Genomic DNA, 19488 nt, shown 5'->3' with positions numbered 1-19488 from the left:
TACACCCCTGAGATTTTTATAAATATATTATATCTTCATGTGACAAGACTGAAGAAATGACACTTTATTACAATGTAAAGTAGTGCGTGCACAGCTTGTATAACAGTGTAAATTTGCTGTTCCGTCCGATATAACTCAACACACAGCCATTAATGTCTAAGCCGCTGGCAACCGAAGTGAGTACACCCCTAAGTGTAAATGTCCAAAGAGACAATATTTTGTGTGGCCACCATTATTTTCCAGCACTGCCTTAACCCTCTTGGGCATGGAGTTCACCAGAGCTTCATTGACACTGGAGTCCTCTTCCACTCCTCCGTGAAGAACTCACGGAGCTGGTAGATATTAGCGACCTTGTGCTCCTCCACCTTCCGTTTGAGGATGCCCCACAGATGCTCAATTGGGATTAGGTCTGGAGACATGCTTGGCCAGTCCGTCACCTTTATCCTCAGCTTCTTTAGCAAGGCAGTGGTAGTCTTGGAGGTGTTTGGGGTTGTTATGTTGGAATACTGCCCTGCGGCCCAGTCTCCGAAGGGAGAGGATCATGCTCTGCTTCAGTATGTCACAGTACATGTTGGCATTCCTTGTTCCCTCAATGAACTGTAGCTCCCCATTGTCGGCAGCACTCATGCAGCCCCAGACCATGGCACTCTCACAATGCTTGTAGGCAAGACACACTTGTCTTTGCAATCCTCACCTGGTTGCTGCTACAAACGCTTGACACCATGTGAACCAAATAAGTTTATCTTGGTCTCGTCAGACCACAGGACATGGTTCCAGTAATCCATGTCCTTAGTCTGCTTGTCTTCAGCAAACTGTTTGGGGGCTTTCTTGTGCATCATCTTTAGAAGAGGCTTCCTTCTGGAACGACAGCCATGCAGACCAATTTGATGCAGTGTGCGGCATATGGTCTGTGCAGTGACAGGCTGACACACCCACCCCTTCAACCTCTGCAGCAATGCTGGCAGCACTCGTATCGCTATTTCCCAAAGACAACCTCTGGATATGATGCTGAGCATGTGCATTTAACTTTGGTCGGCCATGGCAAGGCAAGGCCTGTTCTGAGTCGAACCTGTCCTGTTAAACCGCTGTATGGTCTTGGCTACCGTGCTGCAGCTCAGTTTCAGGGTCTTGGCAATCTTCTTATAGCCTAGGCCATCATTATGTAGAGCAACCATTTTTCTTTTTTTTTTCAGATCTTCAGAGAGTTCTTTGCCATGAGGTGCCATGTTGAATATCTAGTGACTGGTAGGAGAGAGCGAGAGCGATAACACCAAATTTAACACACCTGCTCCCCATTCACACCTGAGACCTTTTAACGCTAATGAGTCACATGACACTGGGGAAGGAAAATGGCTAATTTGGACATTTTTACTTAAGGGTCTACTCACTTTTGTTGCCAGCGGTTTAGAAATGAATGGCTGTGTGTTGTTATTTTGAGGGGAGGGCAATTGTACACTGTTATACAAGCTGTACGCTTACTACTTTACATTGTAGCAAAGTGTAATTTCTTCAGTGTTTTTCCACATGAAGATATGATCTATTTACAAAAAAATGTGAGGGTTGTACTCTTGTGAGATACTGTATGTGTACTGTCAGCTTGAAGGGGATAAGGAAGCATACCTGTAGGATTAGATCCCTTTCAGTTTGCATAACGGTCAACCAAGGATGCGATTGCTATAGGCATCCTTACTGTCCCTTGGTCTCCTTTCATCAAAAGGCTAATGGGGGGGGGGGGGAATCCGCAAAGTCGTCTGTTGGTAAGGTAGCATTCTGTTTTAAAGCGTATATTCTATTATTCATATGCAAAATATGTCCATCCGGTGTATCGGATGCTTTGAAGTAGCAGGGCTGTGGATGGATTAGAGAAAAAAAATGGCATTGAGTATTCAATTGGTAAAACCACTGCTTCCCTTTTTATGTAATCTTAGAAATGACACTTTATGTAAATCCAACAATTCACTTCTCCTATTTATTCCCTTTTTGGTCTGCTAAATTTACCATTGAAATGGGTTTTATCTGTTTTTAAAGGCTTTAGAGCAATAAACCTATTTTATCCTCCTCTGCAAACCTCCACGCAGGCTCTCTTCAGCATGTTAAATGGTTTGTTCTCATGTCCGATATTACAGCTCCCACTGTACTCCTGAGCAGTAATGGATGGACGCATTGTGCGTCTGATAAACTCCTGCGCACTAATGGTGTCTGATCTCTTCTCCCTGGTTACTCGCATTCCCCCAGGGCAGGGAGACACGGGTGTTTGAGACCTGCAGCGCTTGCATCTGGTTAATCCCGACATCTATACTAAACTAGTTTAAACATGTGGAGAGAGAGCCTGCTTGAATGGAGGTTTGTAGCGAAGGCTAAGTTATGTTCACTTCTCTGGTAAGGTTCTCATGCCTAGAGTTGGGTTTTAAGTGCAAAAAAATACATGTTTGATTTTACCTAAAATCCTGTGAACTTCCTGTGCTCTCTGGAAGTGATTAGGACCCATTCTTAAGCCTAGTTCACTCGGGCCAAATGTCAGGCGGCATCGGCTGGTTCAATAGAAACTGGCCGGTGTAACGTTAAAAAACCATACCCCGTGGAGAAACCATACCCTCGTCACTTCCGGTCTGAAACTGCTGAGCAGCGCAGCAGTGCGCATGCTCAGAGCCCCGGAAACTTCAAGGAACAGCAGAGAAGATCAGAAGTACGCATGCTCGGAGGGGATGGAAATAATACGGAGTATGTGTTTAACGTTATACTTGCCGCGATTACAATAAAAAGCTCCTCTGCAACATTGCTCATCCCCGCTGGTATCCCTGTCACTTCCCTTATGTCGGCTAATAAATATGAAATCGGCAGCGGGTGTATGAAATGAGATATGTCTGCTCCGTGAGCCGCTTTTATATTAATTAGCCGAGATGAGGGAAGTGACAGGGGAAGGAGCGGGGATGAGCAATGTTGCAGAGGAGCTGTTTTAATGTAATCGCGGCAAGTATAACGTTAAAAACACTACTGTGAGAAAACCATACCCTCCGGAAGTGACGAGGGGTATGGTTTTCTCACGGGTATGGTTTTTTCACGGAACACCGGCTTTTGTATACTGGAGTCGGTCTGACCGGAGCCAGCCTTTCAGCTGGCTTCTGTCGTAGGGGACATGACCAAAGGTCTGCTGATCGGCTCTCGATCAGCCAATGGCTGAGAGCGTTCACCAGATCGTTCTGGTGGGGGGCCACCCCGTGTCAAAACACAGCATGGGAGAACACTGTGCTAACATTGGATAGTAGTACACCGGCTCCTCCTGAGCTGTCGGGTGTTTTCTTGCTTTTCTTTTTTTTTTTTTTTTTTTTTTTTTTTTTCCCTCTATTCAGTCCTGCTGGGTTGAAGGACTATTAAAAAAAAAAAAAAAAAAAAAAAAAAAGACTAGTGTGCCCCAGGATTTAGTTGGAGCTAAGAGACAGAATGCCTGTGTCTGTACACTGTGTGATGGAGCACCATGTTTACCTTCCTCCAGCGATGCTGACAGTGGGTGCAACCTAATGGGGAAGATGAGGGAATGGTTCCCCGTCAGGTCCACTCTCTCCTTCTGATTTGACAGCAGACAGTGGGTGGATTCATACCCAAAAGCAGGCTGTCTATTGGCTATGGAATCTGCCCACTGCCAGCTATCCATTACAAGGGGAACAAACTTGATGAAGAATAAAGTGGGGTACACACTATGAGAAAATCGGGCAAACGATCATCCGATATTCCTTGTACGAAAATTCTTGAACGACAAAGGGCTTTTTTTTTTTTTTTTTTCTGATCATGCGCAGTCTTTCGTTTCTGATTTTTCTCATACGAAAATGGGTAAACATTCTATACTTGCATCCTTGCATATTGCCCTGCCTTTGCACACCTTTCAGACTGGGCCCGCAGCCCCCTGGGGCATGTGACCTGTCCCAAGATGTTGCAGAGGTGGGCTGAACTTTTGTAATTCTTGCTTGGGTGAGAAATGCAGAAAAGTGGAAGGGGTACCTGTCAAAGGTACCCACTTCAAGAAAGGGGGGAGGAAAATGAATGGAATGTTCACTTTTAGATGAAATCCTGCTTTAAGTATAGTGAAATTGGGGCTTTAGATTGCCATTGTAATTAATTTTCTAAAAATGCAGAAAGCAAGTGTACTAATATACTGTAGAGGGGCTCTTGGAATAATTTTATTAATACAAAAAAAAATGGCTTTTGTAAAATCTCTATGCACATCAAATATTAGACTTGATAGCTGTAACAAATGATTAAAAACCTAATCCCTTGAGCCTGTTTTGAAGTCCCCGCTCACATCTGTTCTCTCTATTTAAAAACAAATCTAGGCTTCATGTGCAAAATGCATTTCATATTTAAATTGGTCTGTGCCCACATATAAAGGGGCACAGCAGATTGTCCTGCCCAGGCAGCCTGTAAGGAAAAATGCTAGCCCCCTTTCAATATGAGTCTTGTAACGAGTAGAATCTAAACCCCCCAGCGGCAAAATGGTGTCACGGTGGTAAATGGGGGTTCTAATTCAAAGGTTGTGATTTTTTTTTTTTTTTTCCCCCAGGGGGACAATTTCTGGACGCAAATAATAAAACTTTGAGGTTATTGTGCAGAAAGTCTCACAATAACTTCTGTATTTGTGTAAGGACCCAGCTGGTTGGGTTATTGCAGATGTGGAATAGTTGGAGTATAACCCTGCATCATAGTGCTAATGCTATGATCCAGCTACTGCACTAGAGCCTGAGAACCTAACACTGGCAAGGTGCTCCTAAAACGATAAGCCGGTATCATCCATGTGGTTACAAAGGACTGACTAGCAATGGATCCAAAAGCACAGAGGACAGTGTGTCCATTAAAACAGTTATAGTTTATTCAAAAATTGGTTAAAAGTGAATGGTGGTTACTAGTGGATGACCAGCTGCATGCCTCAGGCGTACAGGATATGCTGGGGAACTGGGTTACCGATGGGGTTTGTGGAATCCCAGTTGGAACGTGCTTGTGGGTCAAGGCAAGGAGGTGAAGGGGATGTATGTCACCAAAAGAGACGTTACAGTAACCAGGAAGTCTATAGTGGTGTTCTCTTAGATTGGGAGCACGCCAGGGGATCAAGCCGGTTGCCAGAAAAATCTTGTTTCGCTGTACACCCCCTTTGTCAAATACCCCTTGCCAGTGTTATGTTCTCATGTTCTTGCCACTATCCCAGTGGTTACTCTGAGGCAGCCCTTTCCAATGACAACTGACAGTTGAATCCACTATGGCAGTGTGTTTTTCACCAAGGTGGTGATGGAGCAAGTCTAGCATCTTACAAGGTTGTTCTTTGGTTTGTTAGCCTTCTAGGCCTAGGCTCATGCACACTAGTGCATTTAGTCCCAGTGTGTTCAATCCTGACATTTTTGTGGGCTCAGAAGGCAAAAGTGAAGTGCCCAGCCCTGCTGCCTTCCTATATTTATGACTGGCTAAAATATGTTGCTTTCTGGACATTTGTCCCTAAACCTTTAAGGTCCTAAATGCCAGTACCACTCGGTACAGTGCTCAGTCTGTCATAAACTTTGGCAGGCGGGCATGGACACTGCCCCTTTGCCTTACGGGTGCACTAATTTGCTGGGATTTAAAGCACACGGGCTAGACCCCCTAGTGTGTAAAGAACCTCTTCAGATATTTGAACAAGCATTGCCCATTGGGACATTCAAACGTGGGGTAGATTCATACCAAATGCTCTGACGTGGTGTTCAACCCATACCAGCACATGAATATTGTTAATTCGATGCATTGCTGTAGGAGCAGTTCACTGCGACTATGTGCGTTGGAAAGGAAAAAAAGAACATGCGTTTTTTTTTTTTTTTTTTCCAGCGCAACATGTGTAAACGCATGTAAGCACATCACAATGCACATAAACACAAGAGTCAGTCACTTAAAATTTACTTTACAATGAAAGTTTAAAAGAAAGGTATTGCAGCACATTTTAAAACGCAACATGGCATGTGAATGCATGTCAACACATGTAAACGCACACTTTGTGGCGTAAAGGAAGCCCATTAGATATTCGTTTTTCACCATATTCCTAATTAATTATTTTATTAGTACTGTATCTCTGCCTTCTTTGAAATGCTTAAGTACCAGGTTCACTTTTTTGTAAAAAGATAAATGCACATGATTTTGCCTGTTTATAAATAACATAATGCATCCCCCTCCCCCACGGAACCTACAAAGCATTGCACCTGCGATCAGTAGATCATGGGAGTGTCTGCCTGAACCTCCATACAGGCAGACAGTTGCTCAGCTGCAGGAGGTGTCGGTGAACTATGAGGGCCCTGTTTTTAATTTGGTTTATCGTCTGCTGGAAGAGGGGGTACCCCACCCACTGTCACAGTTGGGGATCCAGGGGTGCGAGGCTGCTGCTTTAAGCAGCCCAAAGATATGTGGTTTTCTTTCCCGCCACCATAAGTGAAAGGAAAGAATCGCTCAATTCCGCCATCGCTACAGTTGGTTCGGATGGGGGAATAGTTTCCACTGAGCTATTGCAATTTGCCAGCGGAGAGCCTGAACAGGATGATTCCTGCTAACGGCTATAGCTGCTGGCAGTAATCACATGTTTTAAAAAAAAAAAAAAAAAACAGACCGGCTGGTTGTACCCAAGTCAACTTTGGTTCAACCAGCCTGCCCATAGATGGATCTAATCTCAATTGGTACCTACTTGGATCCGAACCGGCCGGCTTTAGTGTCTCTTTAAAGAGGAACTTCGAGACTGTCTTGGTATTGTAACTTTTTTTTTTTTTTTTTTCTTTGTGTGCTATTATTTCTCAATAAAACTTTGCTTGATTTATATTAAAAGTAACTTTTTTTTTTTTATATATGCCTCCTGCTACTCCTTTCTATCTCCCTGACTATGTAGGAAAGGGAGAAATTTTGAAAATTGTGTGGTTTTGGGGGGGGGGGGGGTCGTTTGGAATTGGTGAAGGTCCACTTTTAAACAATCTTTTATTGAAGTAATAATGGCAGAGCATTTATTTCTAAAAGTAGACCATTGGTCAAGGGTCTAAATACTACCGTGGATCACTATGTGTGTGTATGTATTAGGGATGCACCGAAATGAAATTTCCTTGGCCGAAACCGAAAATGCAGGATGCCCTTGGCCGAAAACCGAAAATGACTTTTTTCCCCCAAATTTTAAAATAGAGGGGCATACACCAAAAACAGGCAGCGACATACACCTGTCGCTGCCACCCTGTCACAGTATATGTACTGTGATGGGTTGGCAAGAGGTTAATTAAATTACCAATGGTATTTGTATTATGCAGAATGAGGGGGTTAATGTATTGCCACTGCTGGTCACTGATGCATTAGTGACAGACCAGTGGCAGTTAATTAACCCCTTTGTGCTGCATTAGTGCAACCAGTATCAGTGTTAACACTGGTTGCACTGATACTGGTGGCACTAATGCAGCACCAAAGGGGTTAATTAACTGCCACTGGTCTGTCACTAATGCATCAGTGACCAGCAGTGGCAATACATTAACCCCCTCATGCTGCATAATACTAATACCAATGGTAAGCTCGCCTAAAGCTTTCTATGTTTTTCTATAGCTTCTATAGCTTTTCTAAGCTATAACTATGTGAGCGCTTCACTTCCCTGTCAGAGGAGATACCCACCTGATAGGGAAGTGAAGCGCTCACTTAGTTACAGCTATTAGCGGCCGCTCGCCCGCCCGGTGTGTTGGTTCATTCCTGCACAGATCGTAGTAGTGGTAGTGACATCACAGGGAGGCGGGCCGCCGGCCAGAGGCGCATCTTTTGAAACCTGCGCTGTTCCCCTGGTCATCTTTACTATCGGCATCTTTATCCCATTTTTGGCCGAAATGGAATAAGCCCATTTTCGGCTGAAAATTTCGGTTGCCGAAATTTTGGTGCATCACTAGTGTGTGTGTGTGTGTGTGTGTGTGTGTGTGTGTGTTTCTGGAGAAATTTGATTGAAATATATTTTGAGGTAGTACAGCATGGATTTAGGAAATTACGTTTTTTTCGCTTTAGGTATACTTTTTAGAAAATACTCTTCTGGTTTACAAACACCATTTTAGTGTGTGTGTGTGTGTGTGTGTGTGTGTGTGTGTGTGTGTGTGTTTGTGGGTTTTTTTTTTTTTTTTTTTTCCTTGGTGCTATGACTAAAACTGAGCCCTGCAGAAATAATTAGCTTTCAGCTGTTGATGGCATTTTTTTGTGTGAGTGCGTAGATTAATCAGCACATACCATTGGCACCCAGCTGGGTAAAGCCCATCTGCTTTTCTTGCAGCTTGGTCCTCATGGCTTGTGTTTCCAGTAATTGCAAGCATGTTTATGTACATTATGTTCTCAGGCAGCTTTTGTTATTTCAAGGACTTAAGTAAATTTGATGTGCCTCCCACAATTGCAATCCACTTCTGCAGTTTTTTTTTTTTTTTTTTTTTATAACTTTTTTTACAAATATATGCAGAAAGAATAGGACCCAATTTTTAAAGACCATAGAATAATTTAAAAATTGTTGGGGCAATTCATAAAGCGTATAAACAAATGGCAACCCCCCCAACCTATAGCTGGTCTTTTGCTGAAAGGAGCGCATGGCAGGGTGACTCATGTCATAAAGAAATTCCAAGCTCACTCCCCCACCAGCCTTCAATAAACTGAATTGTCCTGTCTAACAGTTCACATTAAAACCAGGGGTTTCGTTTGCACACATTTGCAAATATATGCGTAAGCTGCATGGCCACTTCACAGCAAAGATTTTGAGTCTCCAAAGTTGGAGGACATGTATAATTTTTAGATTGTAGGCTCTATTGAGCAGGGCCCACTGATTCTTCCTGTATTAATTTGTAACTGTTAGGGATGTTTTAAATTATCTGTAGCATTGATGCATCGCGATGCAGCCTTGAATGATTAGAATTTGATGCTGAGGAATGGCCGCATCGATCCATGGGTGAAGTTCATCCCAGCTCCCCCCGCCTCTCCCAGGACAGCCCTGCCAGTGCACTCTAAAGTTAAAACAAATCGGTGTCGGTGAATCCGTTTCAGGGACCCCTTCCTACAGTGTGTAAGGGTTACCTGGGAGTGCGGGGGGGGGGGCTATATAATGTAAATTGGCTGTGTAATGTAAATGGGGGGGGGGGGGGGGGGGCAGTGTGGAATGTACTAAAGGGGGCTGTGCCATTTCGTATTTACTGTTCTAAAAAAAAAATATATACGGTTTTCTGTTCTGTTCAGACTTTGCTAAATGCAGGGAGTATTTCTTTCTTTCTTTCTTTCTTTCTTTCTTTCTTTCTTTCTTTCTTTCTTTCTTTCTTTCTTTCTTTCTTTCTTTCTTTCTTTCTTTCTTTCTTTCTTTCTTTCTTTCTTTCTTTCTTTCTTTCTTTCTTTCTTTCTTTCTTTCTTTCAAAAAAGAAAATAAATAAAAAAAAATGGAGTTCATCTGATAGCTTGAATTTTTTTTAATGAAAACCACAGGCAGTAATCGTGATGCAAAAAAGACAAGTAAATGTCTCTCCTGCGCTCAAATATTGCGTAAAAACCAGAGACGGTGGCTAAATTGTTGGCATCTGAAGTCTTGCTGCCCTCTTAGGATGATGGGTATCTACACAAACTGAAAGCATAAAAGACCAGAGAAGGGCGCACCGACCTAGTTCAATACCGTAAAACCTTTATTGGAAAATTGTTGAAACCACGTCATACATTATACTCACAAGAGTGTGCTATAAAAAGCATAAAACCAAAGGATTCCTTCGACTATCCAGAGACCGCAGGACCATATTCCTTAATTAGGACAAGTGAACTTGAAGGTGTCCATCTGATGGCTTTGAGGAAGAGGGTTCTCCCTTAAAACGCGTTAGCCCTATCTATATGGACACCTTCAAGTTTGCTTGTCCTAATTAAGGAATATGGTCCTGCGGTCTCTGGATAGTCAAAGGAATCCATTGGTTTTATGCTTTTATATAGCATACTCTTGTGAGTATAATGTTGAACGTGGTTTTAACCATTTTCCAATAAATGTTTAATGGTATTGCACTAGTTCGGTGTGTCCTTCTCTTTTCTTTTACAGTAATCGCGATGCATCGCGGAATCTAATCGTTGACCTGTTAATCATCGAATTGTGAGACCAGTGAAGATGCGCACCCCTAGTAACTGTACTAGTTTGCCCTAACATTGTAAAGTTCTGCGCAAACTGTTGGCGCTATATAAATTCTTAAGTATGAAAAGACCTTGAACCTGATGATGTCACTCTGACAAAACATGTAGGGAAGAGCCTAGAGCCGGGGTCCTCAATAGGCGGACTCCGGGCCGCCTCCGGACCCACACGGATTAAAATCTGGACCGCCGAAGCGGTCTCCTTCCTTCTGTCTCAGCGGGGGGCAGAATGGAGAGGATCGGAGTGGCTGTGTTTAGCGCTGCATGATTACAAAAAGCCGAGTACAAGTTCTTCTGCGGCGGAGAGGATGTCCTACAAAGTCCCGCCTTCTGGGCCGGCTCTTACCTATGATAGACAGAACACTGGTGACGTCTATCATAGGAGCCGGTGTCCAGGAGGCGGGACTTTGTAGGACATCCTCTCCGTCGGGTAAGAAGAACTTGTACTCGGCTTTTTGTAATCATGCAGCGCTAAATTGAGATCCTCTCAATTCTAACCCCCCCCCTGCTGATGACAGAAGGAAGCAGACCGCTTCGGCGGTCCAGATTCATGGGGGCACGCACACTGGTCACTCTGCAATATTGGGGGCACGCACACTGGTCACTCTGCAATATTGGGGGCACGCACACTGGTCACTGCATTATTGGGGCATACACACTTTTCACTCTGCATTATTGGGGGCACACACACTGGTCACTGCATTATTGGGGGCACACATTGGTCACTCTTGATTATTGGGGGCACGCACACTGGTCACTCTTGATTATTGGGGGCACGCACACTGGTCACTCTTGATTATTGGGGGCACGCACACTGGTCACTCTTGATTATTGGGGGCACGCACACTGGTCACTCTGCATTATTGGGGGCACGCACATGGTCGCTCTGCATTAATGGGGACACGCTCTGCATTAATAGGGGCACACACATGGTCACTCTGCATTAATGGGGGCACGCACAATGCTCGCTCTGCATTGGATGGGGGCAAGTTTTGGGGAATGCCTTTTTTTGTTGTTGGCGTTCTGTATTTGGAATTTGACGGTCACTTTTTCGGACCTCGGACTGAATGGAAAATTTGTAAGTGGACCTTTCAAGTTTACATTTGAGTACCCCTGGCCTAGAGCATCATTGCATCCCTTGTTTCGAGCCGTTCCGGACACAGCGTTTGATTTTACTGCTTTTGTTCCTTGTATCTCTAAGTGCGTGTTGTGGTGTTTTTATTGTTCAAAAAAAAAAAAAAAAAAATTTGTTATGGACTTGCACTATGAGATGCCTTCTTTGTCCATCTACCCCGTTATGAGTGTCCCCATCGTTCAGACCCGAGGAGGAGGAGGAGATATATAGGGACTGTGCAGTAACTTATCTGTTGGTTCCTCTGACCCCTGCAGGTGTTCAGTCTTCTGGTGAGTGTGCATCTGCGGGGGAAGCACAAGTGGATTCACCACCTGTTTTCATCATCAAAAGACTGACACTGTACTTTGCTGTTTTTTTTTTTTTTTTTTTTTTTTTTTTTGCACTAGTCACTTTACAATACTTATAAGGACTTATGAAACTTTTTGAACATCTATGGGTTTTTCTTTTGATTTACTTGATTATTTGTTTAAGATGCCTATATTTCACTTTTTTGCACGTTCTTGAACTGAGAGCACTTTTTTGTATATTATCATCCTATTTTTTTTTTTACTATGATACAGTGTGCTTGAGTACTTCAGATCTGTGGATTGCCACGTGGTTGGGAATTTTTACGATTATGGGAGATTATCTCATGCATATGAGGTTTATTTAAAGGGGTAGTAACTTTTTTGTATATGATCTTTTCACATTTCTTTTCTATGGGGATTGCACACACCAAATAGGCAGCACCACCTATACCTCTCCCTCTATATTTAACAATTCCCATATCCCACTTTGTGAGATGTGAGGTAGGCAGCAACCATTTTGTCTGTACTGTAGTGCGGAATCATAACCATTTTTATATTATTATACAGGATTTATAGTGTGTAATGAGGCTAATAAAAATATATATATATATATATATATATATATATATATATGTGTGTGTGTGTGTATATGTAGATGTGTGTATGTATGTATGTATATATATATATATATATATATATATATATATATATATATATATACATACATACATACATACATACATACATACATACATACATACATACATACATACATACATACATACATACCTATCTATCTATCTTGTCCCTGCTAGTTCGCACGCAGAAGCCTACGCATGTCCCACCCACATGTAAACTGTGTTCAAATCACACATGTGGGGTATCGCAGCGATCGTTAGAGCAAGAGCAATATTTACACCTCCCCTGTAAAGGTACCCTGTAGAAATTTTTAAAATGCCGCCTATGGGTATTTTTAGTACCAATGTTTGTCGCCATTCCACGAGCGTGCGCAATTGTGAAGCATGACATGTTTGGTATCTATTTACTCGACGTAACATTATCTTAACATTATACAAAAAAATTGGGCTAACTTTACTGTTTTTTTGAAAAAAATAGGGGGGGAATTTTTTTCAAAAAAAAATAGGCGTTTGGAAGACCACTGCGCAAATACAGTGTGGTGAAAAATATTGCAGCAACAATCTCCATTTTATTCTCTAGGGTCTCCATTTACAAATAAATATTTTTATTGGTTCGATGTCCGTTTCTAGCAAAAAAAAATAAAACATTTTAATTTGTAAACAACAAGCATTAGAAAAAGGCCCGGTCCTTACGTGGTTAAGTTTCACTTTCATTGGAATATGGTTTAATGTTTGCACTTTAACTCTTCTTTTTGCGATTTATGCAGGGGGTGTCAATTAAAAGTTAACGAAACTCCCAGTTGCGATCGCATATCGCAGTGTGATCTGCAAGTTCGCACAGAATCGGATCGCACTCGTGTGAACCACTGTGCGATCCGATTCTGCTGCGGATAAAAAAAAAAGCGTCATGTGCGTGTTTAGTGCGGATGCGGTGCAAATTCAGCCATACAAAGTGTATGGCTGAAATTTGCACCGCACATGAGATCGCATGTAATTTAGGAGCAGTGCGCTCCGAATTACATGCGATCTCAGTGACCGCACTAATGTGAACCGGGGCTAATTGTATCCAGTTTTCTTTTCCTTTTTATCCTTTCCTCCCACCCACCAATTTGGTGGTGGTATTTTCTGTTGTCCTTTTACAAATTCATTACTACATTTTTTATTTTTTTGTCTTTTTAGTGACTTTTTGATTCTACCTGGATTCATTGACTTTACGGCAGATGAAGTGGTAAGTGGCATTTTTTTAAACTTCTTCCCCTTTTTTATTATTATTAGTTATAGAGTCCTAATGATATAGCTTATGGTAATCTAATACAGAAAAAGATTATTGTAGCTGCTTAGTATGGGGGGCACTTGTGTGCGCTCACTCCTGAGCCCTGCTCTGTGTGTCCACAAGACCCACAGAACTGGGCTCTGCCCTGCCCCCAGCCCCTTTAACGTTTTTTGGTCATGCAGCACTGTACCCAAATTACATTTTTATCATCCACATAAATAGAGCTTTCTTTTGGTGGTATTTAATTACCACTGGGTTTTTTTTTTTTTTTTTTTTTTTTTTTTTTTTTTTTCTTTTTTGCTAAACAAATAAAACCACACCCAAAGGTTGTGTGCGTTTTTTTTTATGAGGGTCAGAGGATGAGCTAATCCATCATATGCCAGGAAAACCATTTTTAGGTTGTAATGCAGTAACCTACTCAAAAAAAAAAAAAAAAATTAAAGTGCAATCCTGACCAGTGGAAAATCTAATGTACTGTACTTAACTTATTCTTTGGTGTTTTGCTACCACCTTGTGGTAGATTTAAATGACTGCATATGTTTTTGTCCTAATTGATTTTAGTGTTGGTCTGTAGAACATAGACCATGCTGAGACATTCCAATGGTGGCATGAGCAACACAGACTGATACCAAAAGGGGTTGTCTAGCGCACCACCCCCCCCCCCCCCCCAACTGTAGCCAATCCATTTTCTTAAGACCCAGGTCAAATTGTTGCATTTAACAGACTGGCTCAATATACAGTGGGGGGGGGGGGAATAAAATAACTTGATCCCCTGCAGATTTTGTAAGTTTGCTCTCTTACAAAGAAAATCAAGAGATTTTAATGTTATCATCGGTGTATTTTAAATGATAGAGACAGACATCAACCAAAAATAGAAACACATGATACAAATGTTATAACTTGAGTTTCAGTTAAAGTGGTTGTAAACTTGAATCTTTGACTTATACTTTTAGGTAACCCTATAATGCTTACCTAATAGGTACTGGATATATTTACTATATATAGAGCTGGTGTCATTGGTGCATGGGCTCTAAAGGAACAGCCACCCGGGTCATTCCTTCAGAATCCTGTGCAGTAAATGGTGGCTCCTCTGCCCACTCGTGGTAGTGATGTCATCGTGGGTCTGGGCAGTCACACACCTGGAGTCCGTGTACCCAGGAGAAAGCCTGGTGAAGATGGAAGTGGCCTCTAGCGGAGCATCGCTGTAAGGCTTTGTTTTCAGCTAAGTTTCATATAATGTGCTAGTATGCGATGCATACTAGCAAATTATGGCTTTACTTTGCAGGTCAGAAAGAAGAAAGGAGAAAAAAAAAATAAATAAAAAAGGCACCCAGCGGTTTAAAATCGCTTTTAGGTGAGTAAAAAATTAATTTAATTTAAGTATTTGATCCCCCCTACCAACCAACAAGGCTCTCATGGACTGGCTGCAGTATGTGCTCACGTGACACACAAATTGGTCCTGTCCATTCAAGAAGGTGCTCCTAATGACAACTTGTGTTTAAAAGCGCTTGTCCACAGAATCTTTCTTCCATTTTTAAACCTCAACTTATGGACAAGACCAAAGAGATGTCAAAGGACGTTGGGGACAAGATTGTAAACTTGCACAAGGCTGGAATGGGCTACAAGACCATCAGCAAGAAGCTTGGTGAGAAGGAGGAAACTGTTAAAGTGATTAATTCGCAAATGGAAAGAAAAGCAATACAAAATAACCCTCAATTGCCCTTGGTCTGGAGTTCCATGCAAGGTTTCACTTCATGGGGTAAGAATGATTATGAGAAGTGAGAGATTTGCCCAGAACTATACGGGAGGAGTTTGTGAATGATCTCAGTCTAAAGTCAGTTGGGACCACAGTCGCCAATCAAACCATTAGTAACCCAATACACCACCATGGATTGAAATCCTGCAGTGCCCACAAGGTCCCCTTCCTCAAGAAGGTACGTGTACAGGCCCGTCTGAAGTTTGTCAGTGAACATCTAAATGATTCAGAGAAGGATTGGGAGAAAGTGCTGTGGTCAGATGAGACCAAAATTGAGCTCTTTGGCATTAACTCGACTCTCCATGTTTGGAGGAAGAACCAGGCTGACTATCCCTACAGTCAAGCATGGAGGTGGAAACGTAATGCTTTGGGGCGGTTTCTTTGCTAAAAGTACAGGCTGACTTTGCTGAATTGAGGAGCCAATGGACGGGGCCATGTATTGTAAAATCTTGGATGAGAATCTTCTTCCTTAAGCCAGAACACTAAAGATGGGTCTTCCAGCATTACAATGACCCAAAACATACCACCAAGAAAAAGCATATTTGATCATGGAGTGGCCTAGCCAGTTTTTAGATCCTGATCCTATAGAAAATTTATGGAGGGACCTGAAAGTTGCCAAGCTACAGCCAAGAAACCTTAAGGATTTAGAGAAGATCTGTAAAGAAGAGTGGACCAAACCCCCCCCCCCCCCCCATGTGCAAACCTGGTCACCAACTACAAGAATTTTCTTATCTCTGCTTACCAACAAGGGTTTCGCCACAAAGTACGAAGTCATGTTTTTCAATTCTTAATTTAATCACTGAACGTCAACTCAGTTTTGGAACATTTTTATATTTTTTTTTTTTTTTCTCCTTTATTCTTGATTGATATTCTGTCCCCATCATTTTAAAATACACCTAATGATAAAACTTATAGACCCTTCATTTCTTAGTAAGTTTGCAAACTTACAAAATCTACAGGGGATCAAATTTATTTATTTTATTATCTTTTCATGCCATGTGACAACACTGAAGAAATGACACTTAGCTGCAATGTAAAGTAGTGAGTGTATAGCTTGTATAACGATGTCAATTTGCTGTCCCCTCAAAATAACTCCACACACAGCAATTAATGTCTGAATGGCTGGCAACAAAAGGGAGTACACCCCTAAGTGAAAATGTCCAAAGTGTCAATATTTTGTGTGGCCACTGATCTTTTCCAGCACTGCCTTAACCCTCTTGGGCATGGAGTTCACTAGAGCTTCACAGATTGCCACTGGAGTCCTCTTCCACTCCTCCATGATGACATCACGGGGCTGGTGGATGTTAGAGACCCTGCGCTCCTTCACCGTTTGTTTGAGGATGCCCCACAGATGCTCAATTGGGGTTTGGGTCTGGAGACATGCTTGGCCAGTCCATTACCTTTTACCCTTCTTCAGCAAGGCAGTGGTCATCTTGGAGATTTGTTTGGGGTCGTTATGTTGGAATACTGCCCTGCAGCCCAGTCTCCGAAGGGAGGGGGATCATGCTCTGCTTCAGTATGTCACAGTACATGTTGGCATCCATGGTTCCCTCCAATTAAAAGCCCCGGTGCCAGCAGCACTCATGCAGCCCCAGACCATGACACTCCCACCACCATGCTTGACTGTAGGCAGGATACACTTGTCTTTGTACTCCTCTCTCGCTTGCCATTACATAGGCTTGACACCATCTGAACCAAATAAGTTTATCTTGGTCTCATCAGACCACAGGACATGGTTCCAGTAATCAATGTCCTTAGTCTGCTTGTCTTCAGCAAACTGTTTGCTGGCTTTCTTGCACATGCTATTTAGAAGAGGCTTCCTTCTGGGACAACAGCCATGCAGACCATTTTGATGCAGTTTGCGGCATATGGTCTGAGCACTGACAGGCTGACCTCCCACCCCTTCAACCTCTGCAGCAGTTTTGGCAGCACTCGTACGTCTATTTCCCAAAGACAACCTTTGGATATGACGCTGAGCGTGTGCACTCAACTTCTTTCGTTGACCATGGCGAGGCCTGTTTGGAGTGGAACCTGTCCTGTTAAACTCTGTATGGTCTTTGCCACAGTGCTGCAGCTCAGTTTCAGGGTCTTGGCAATCTTCTTATAGCCTAGGTCATCTTTATGTAGAGCAACAATTCTTTTTTTCAGATCCTCAGAGAGTTCTTTGTCATGAAGTACCATGTTTAACTTCCAGTGACCAGTATGAGCGAGTGAGAGCGATAACACCAAATTTAACACCCCTGCTCCCCATTCACCTGAGATCATGTAACACTTAACGAGTCACATGACACTGGGGAGGAAAAATGGCTAATTGGGCCCAATTCAGACATTTTCACTTAAGGGGTGTGCTCACTTTTGTTGCCAGGGCTTTAGACATTAATGGCTGTGCGAGTTATTTTGAGGGGACAGTAAATTTACACTGTTATACAAGCTGAACACTCACTACTTTACATTGTAGCAAAGTGTAATTTCTTCAGTGTTGTCACATGAAGATATAATAAAATATTTCAAAAATGTGAGGGGTGTGCTCACTTTTGTGAGATACTGTATGGTTTAATATCGGTCATGTAAAGCCTGCAAAATATTGTCTTATTTATTTCGCAATCTCTTTGCCTTGACATGGCAGATAATTATTCAGAGTGGCTGCTCCCTTACTTTGTATTGCTAATCTGAATGCAACAAAATGTTGCCTAAAGCTGATTTTTCTTTCCTGCAACCGCAGTCAGTGTTGATGGGGGAATCCACTCACTCTGAGCCATTATGTTCTCCCGGTGGGTATGGGGAGCCGTCCTGCCGGGAGAACACAGTGATTGATAGAGGCTGTTGTAGCCACTAGCAATAATCGCATATGAACTCTGGGTACAGTACTTTGGGTACTTGTAGTACCCAAGTTGATTGGGCGATCAGCTTTGGTACATTAAGCCTGCCCATACTTGATTCAAATCTTGGCCAGTCCCTGCTGTATCGTAAGATTTGAACAGTCTATGGCTGACTTTACCTAATATTTAACTGCTGCATGTTTGTGCTACTTTTTTTTTGTTATCAAAATTCCCTTAAATTTAAGTTATCAGGTTTTATAGCATATGAAAGTTACAGGAATTGGTCAATGTTCATTAAGAGGTTTAATAATAAAACTGAATATCTGTACTTTTGGCAGTGTCACAGATTTTTTTTTGGCTGGGAGGTCTGGAACCAATCCACCCCACTAGTCTTTTTGGCAGTAGCAAATATATCTTTTCTAGCTCATCTAGCTCATCTCCAGTCTGTATTTATAATGCTGATTTTTTTTTTTTTTTTCCTCGTTGTCCTGTGTTTTTTTTTTTTTTTTTTAGCTGTTAAACTTTGGAATTATTTTGTAAGTTTGCTTTGTTTTTACCTTTCTTTTTGTCTTCTAGGATCTGACTTCTGCCTTGACTCGGAAAATAACCTTGAAGACCCCCCTAATCTCCTCCCCTATGGACACTGTGACAGAGTCTGATATGGCCATTGCAATGGCGGTAAATATAAAACGCTGCTTTGCACTATGGAAATCTGAATATGCAGAAGTTTAACACTGTGTATAGTTGAAAAAATAAAATAAACTGAAGCAGATTTTAAGACCTTTTTATTTATTTTATGCTCTGTTGTGACTGGAGCATTCTTTCATGTGTAAATGTAAAATGCCCCTTGCCATGAGAAGGTGAATTAACCATGCAGCAGAGAACTTGGAATGCACAGCACTGTAGGGGAAATTTACTAAAACCAGTGCAGCTGTGCATAGTTGGCAGTCGGATTTTAACTTCAGCTTGTTCAATCAAGTATTGACATTAAAACCTAGAAGCTGATTGGTTACTATGCACAGTTGCAACAGGTTCTGTGTGCTTTAGAGTTGAAATTAAAGCGCCACACCAATGCCAAAAGGTCCACATACAACTTTATTCCATTAAGGGTTAGACCCCTTTCACACGGCTCCGTTCCGTCGACGGAGCCGAGCTGCTCAGCGGGGGATCGATCCGCCGGTCCCCCCCACTGAGCAGGCGGGTGACAGCTCCGTCTCTGCGCTGTGCGAGGAGATGGAGGTGTCAGATCCCCGCTTTCTTCTCTATGGGGGAATCGGATGAGAACGGACCGCCTGTCCATTCTCATCTGATCCGCCAAACGGATGGAAAATAGGGTTTCCATCTGTCCGGATTTGACGGACCGGATCGGATGTCAGCGGACATGTCTCCGCTGACGTCCAATGCCCCATAGAGATGCATGGGGCATCCGTTCAGATCCGC

The 19488-nt window shown here is 42.5% G+C and overlaps 1 protein-coding gene across 3 annotated transcripts in view; it reads left to right on the top strand.

Annotated features, from left to right (window-relative positions):
• The window catches only part of IMPDH1 (inosine monophosphate dehydrogenase 1), a 260089-nt gene that overhangs the window by 190756 nt on the left and 49845 nt on the right, over window positions 1-19488 (top strand). For all 3 annotated transcript variants that reach the window (XM_082254949.1, XM_082254948.1, XM_082254950.1), the window contains exons 3-4: window positions 13380-13428; window positions 18625-18726. In XM_082254949.1, the coding sequence (XP_082111075.1) occupies window positions 13380-13428; window positions 18625-18726 (151 nt within the window). The remainder of the gene's footprint in view (window positions 1-13379; window positions 13429-18624; window positions 18727-19488) is intronic.

The sequence above is a fragment of the Pelophylax lessonae genome (genome assembly GCF_965119305.1).
Source record: "Pelophylax lessonae genome assembly, chromosome: 4".
NCBI classification, from domain to species: domain Eukaryota; kingdom Metazoa; phylum Chordata; class Amphibia; order Anura; family Ranidae; genus Pelophylax; species Pelophylax lessonae.
Note: the sequence above shows the minus strand (reverse complement) of the source record. Positions and strands in the feature narration are given on the sequence as shown.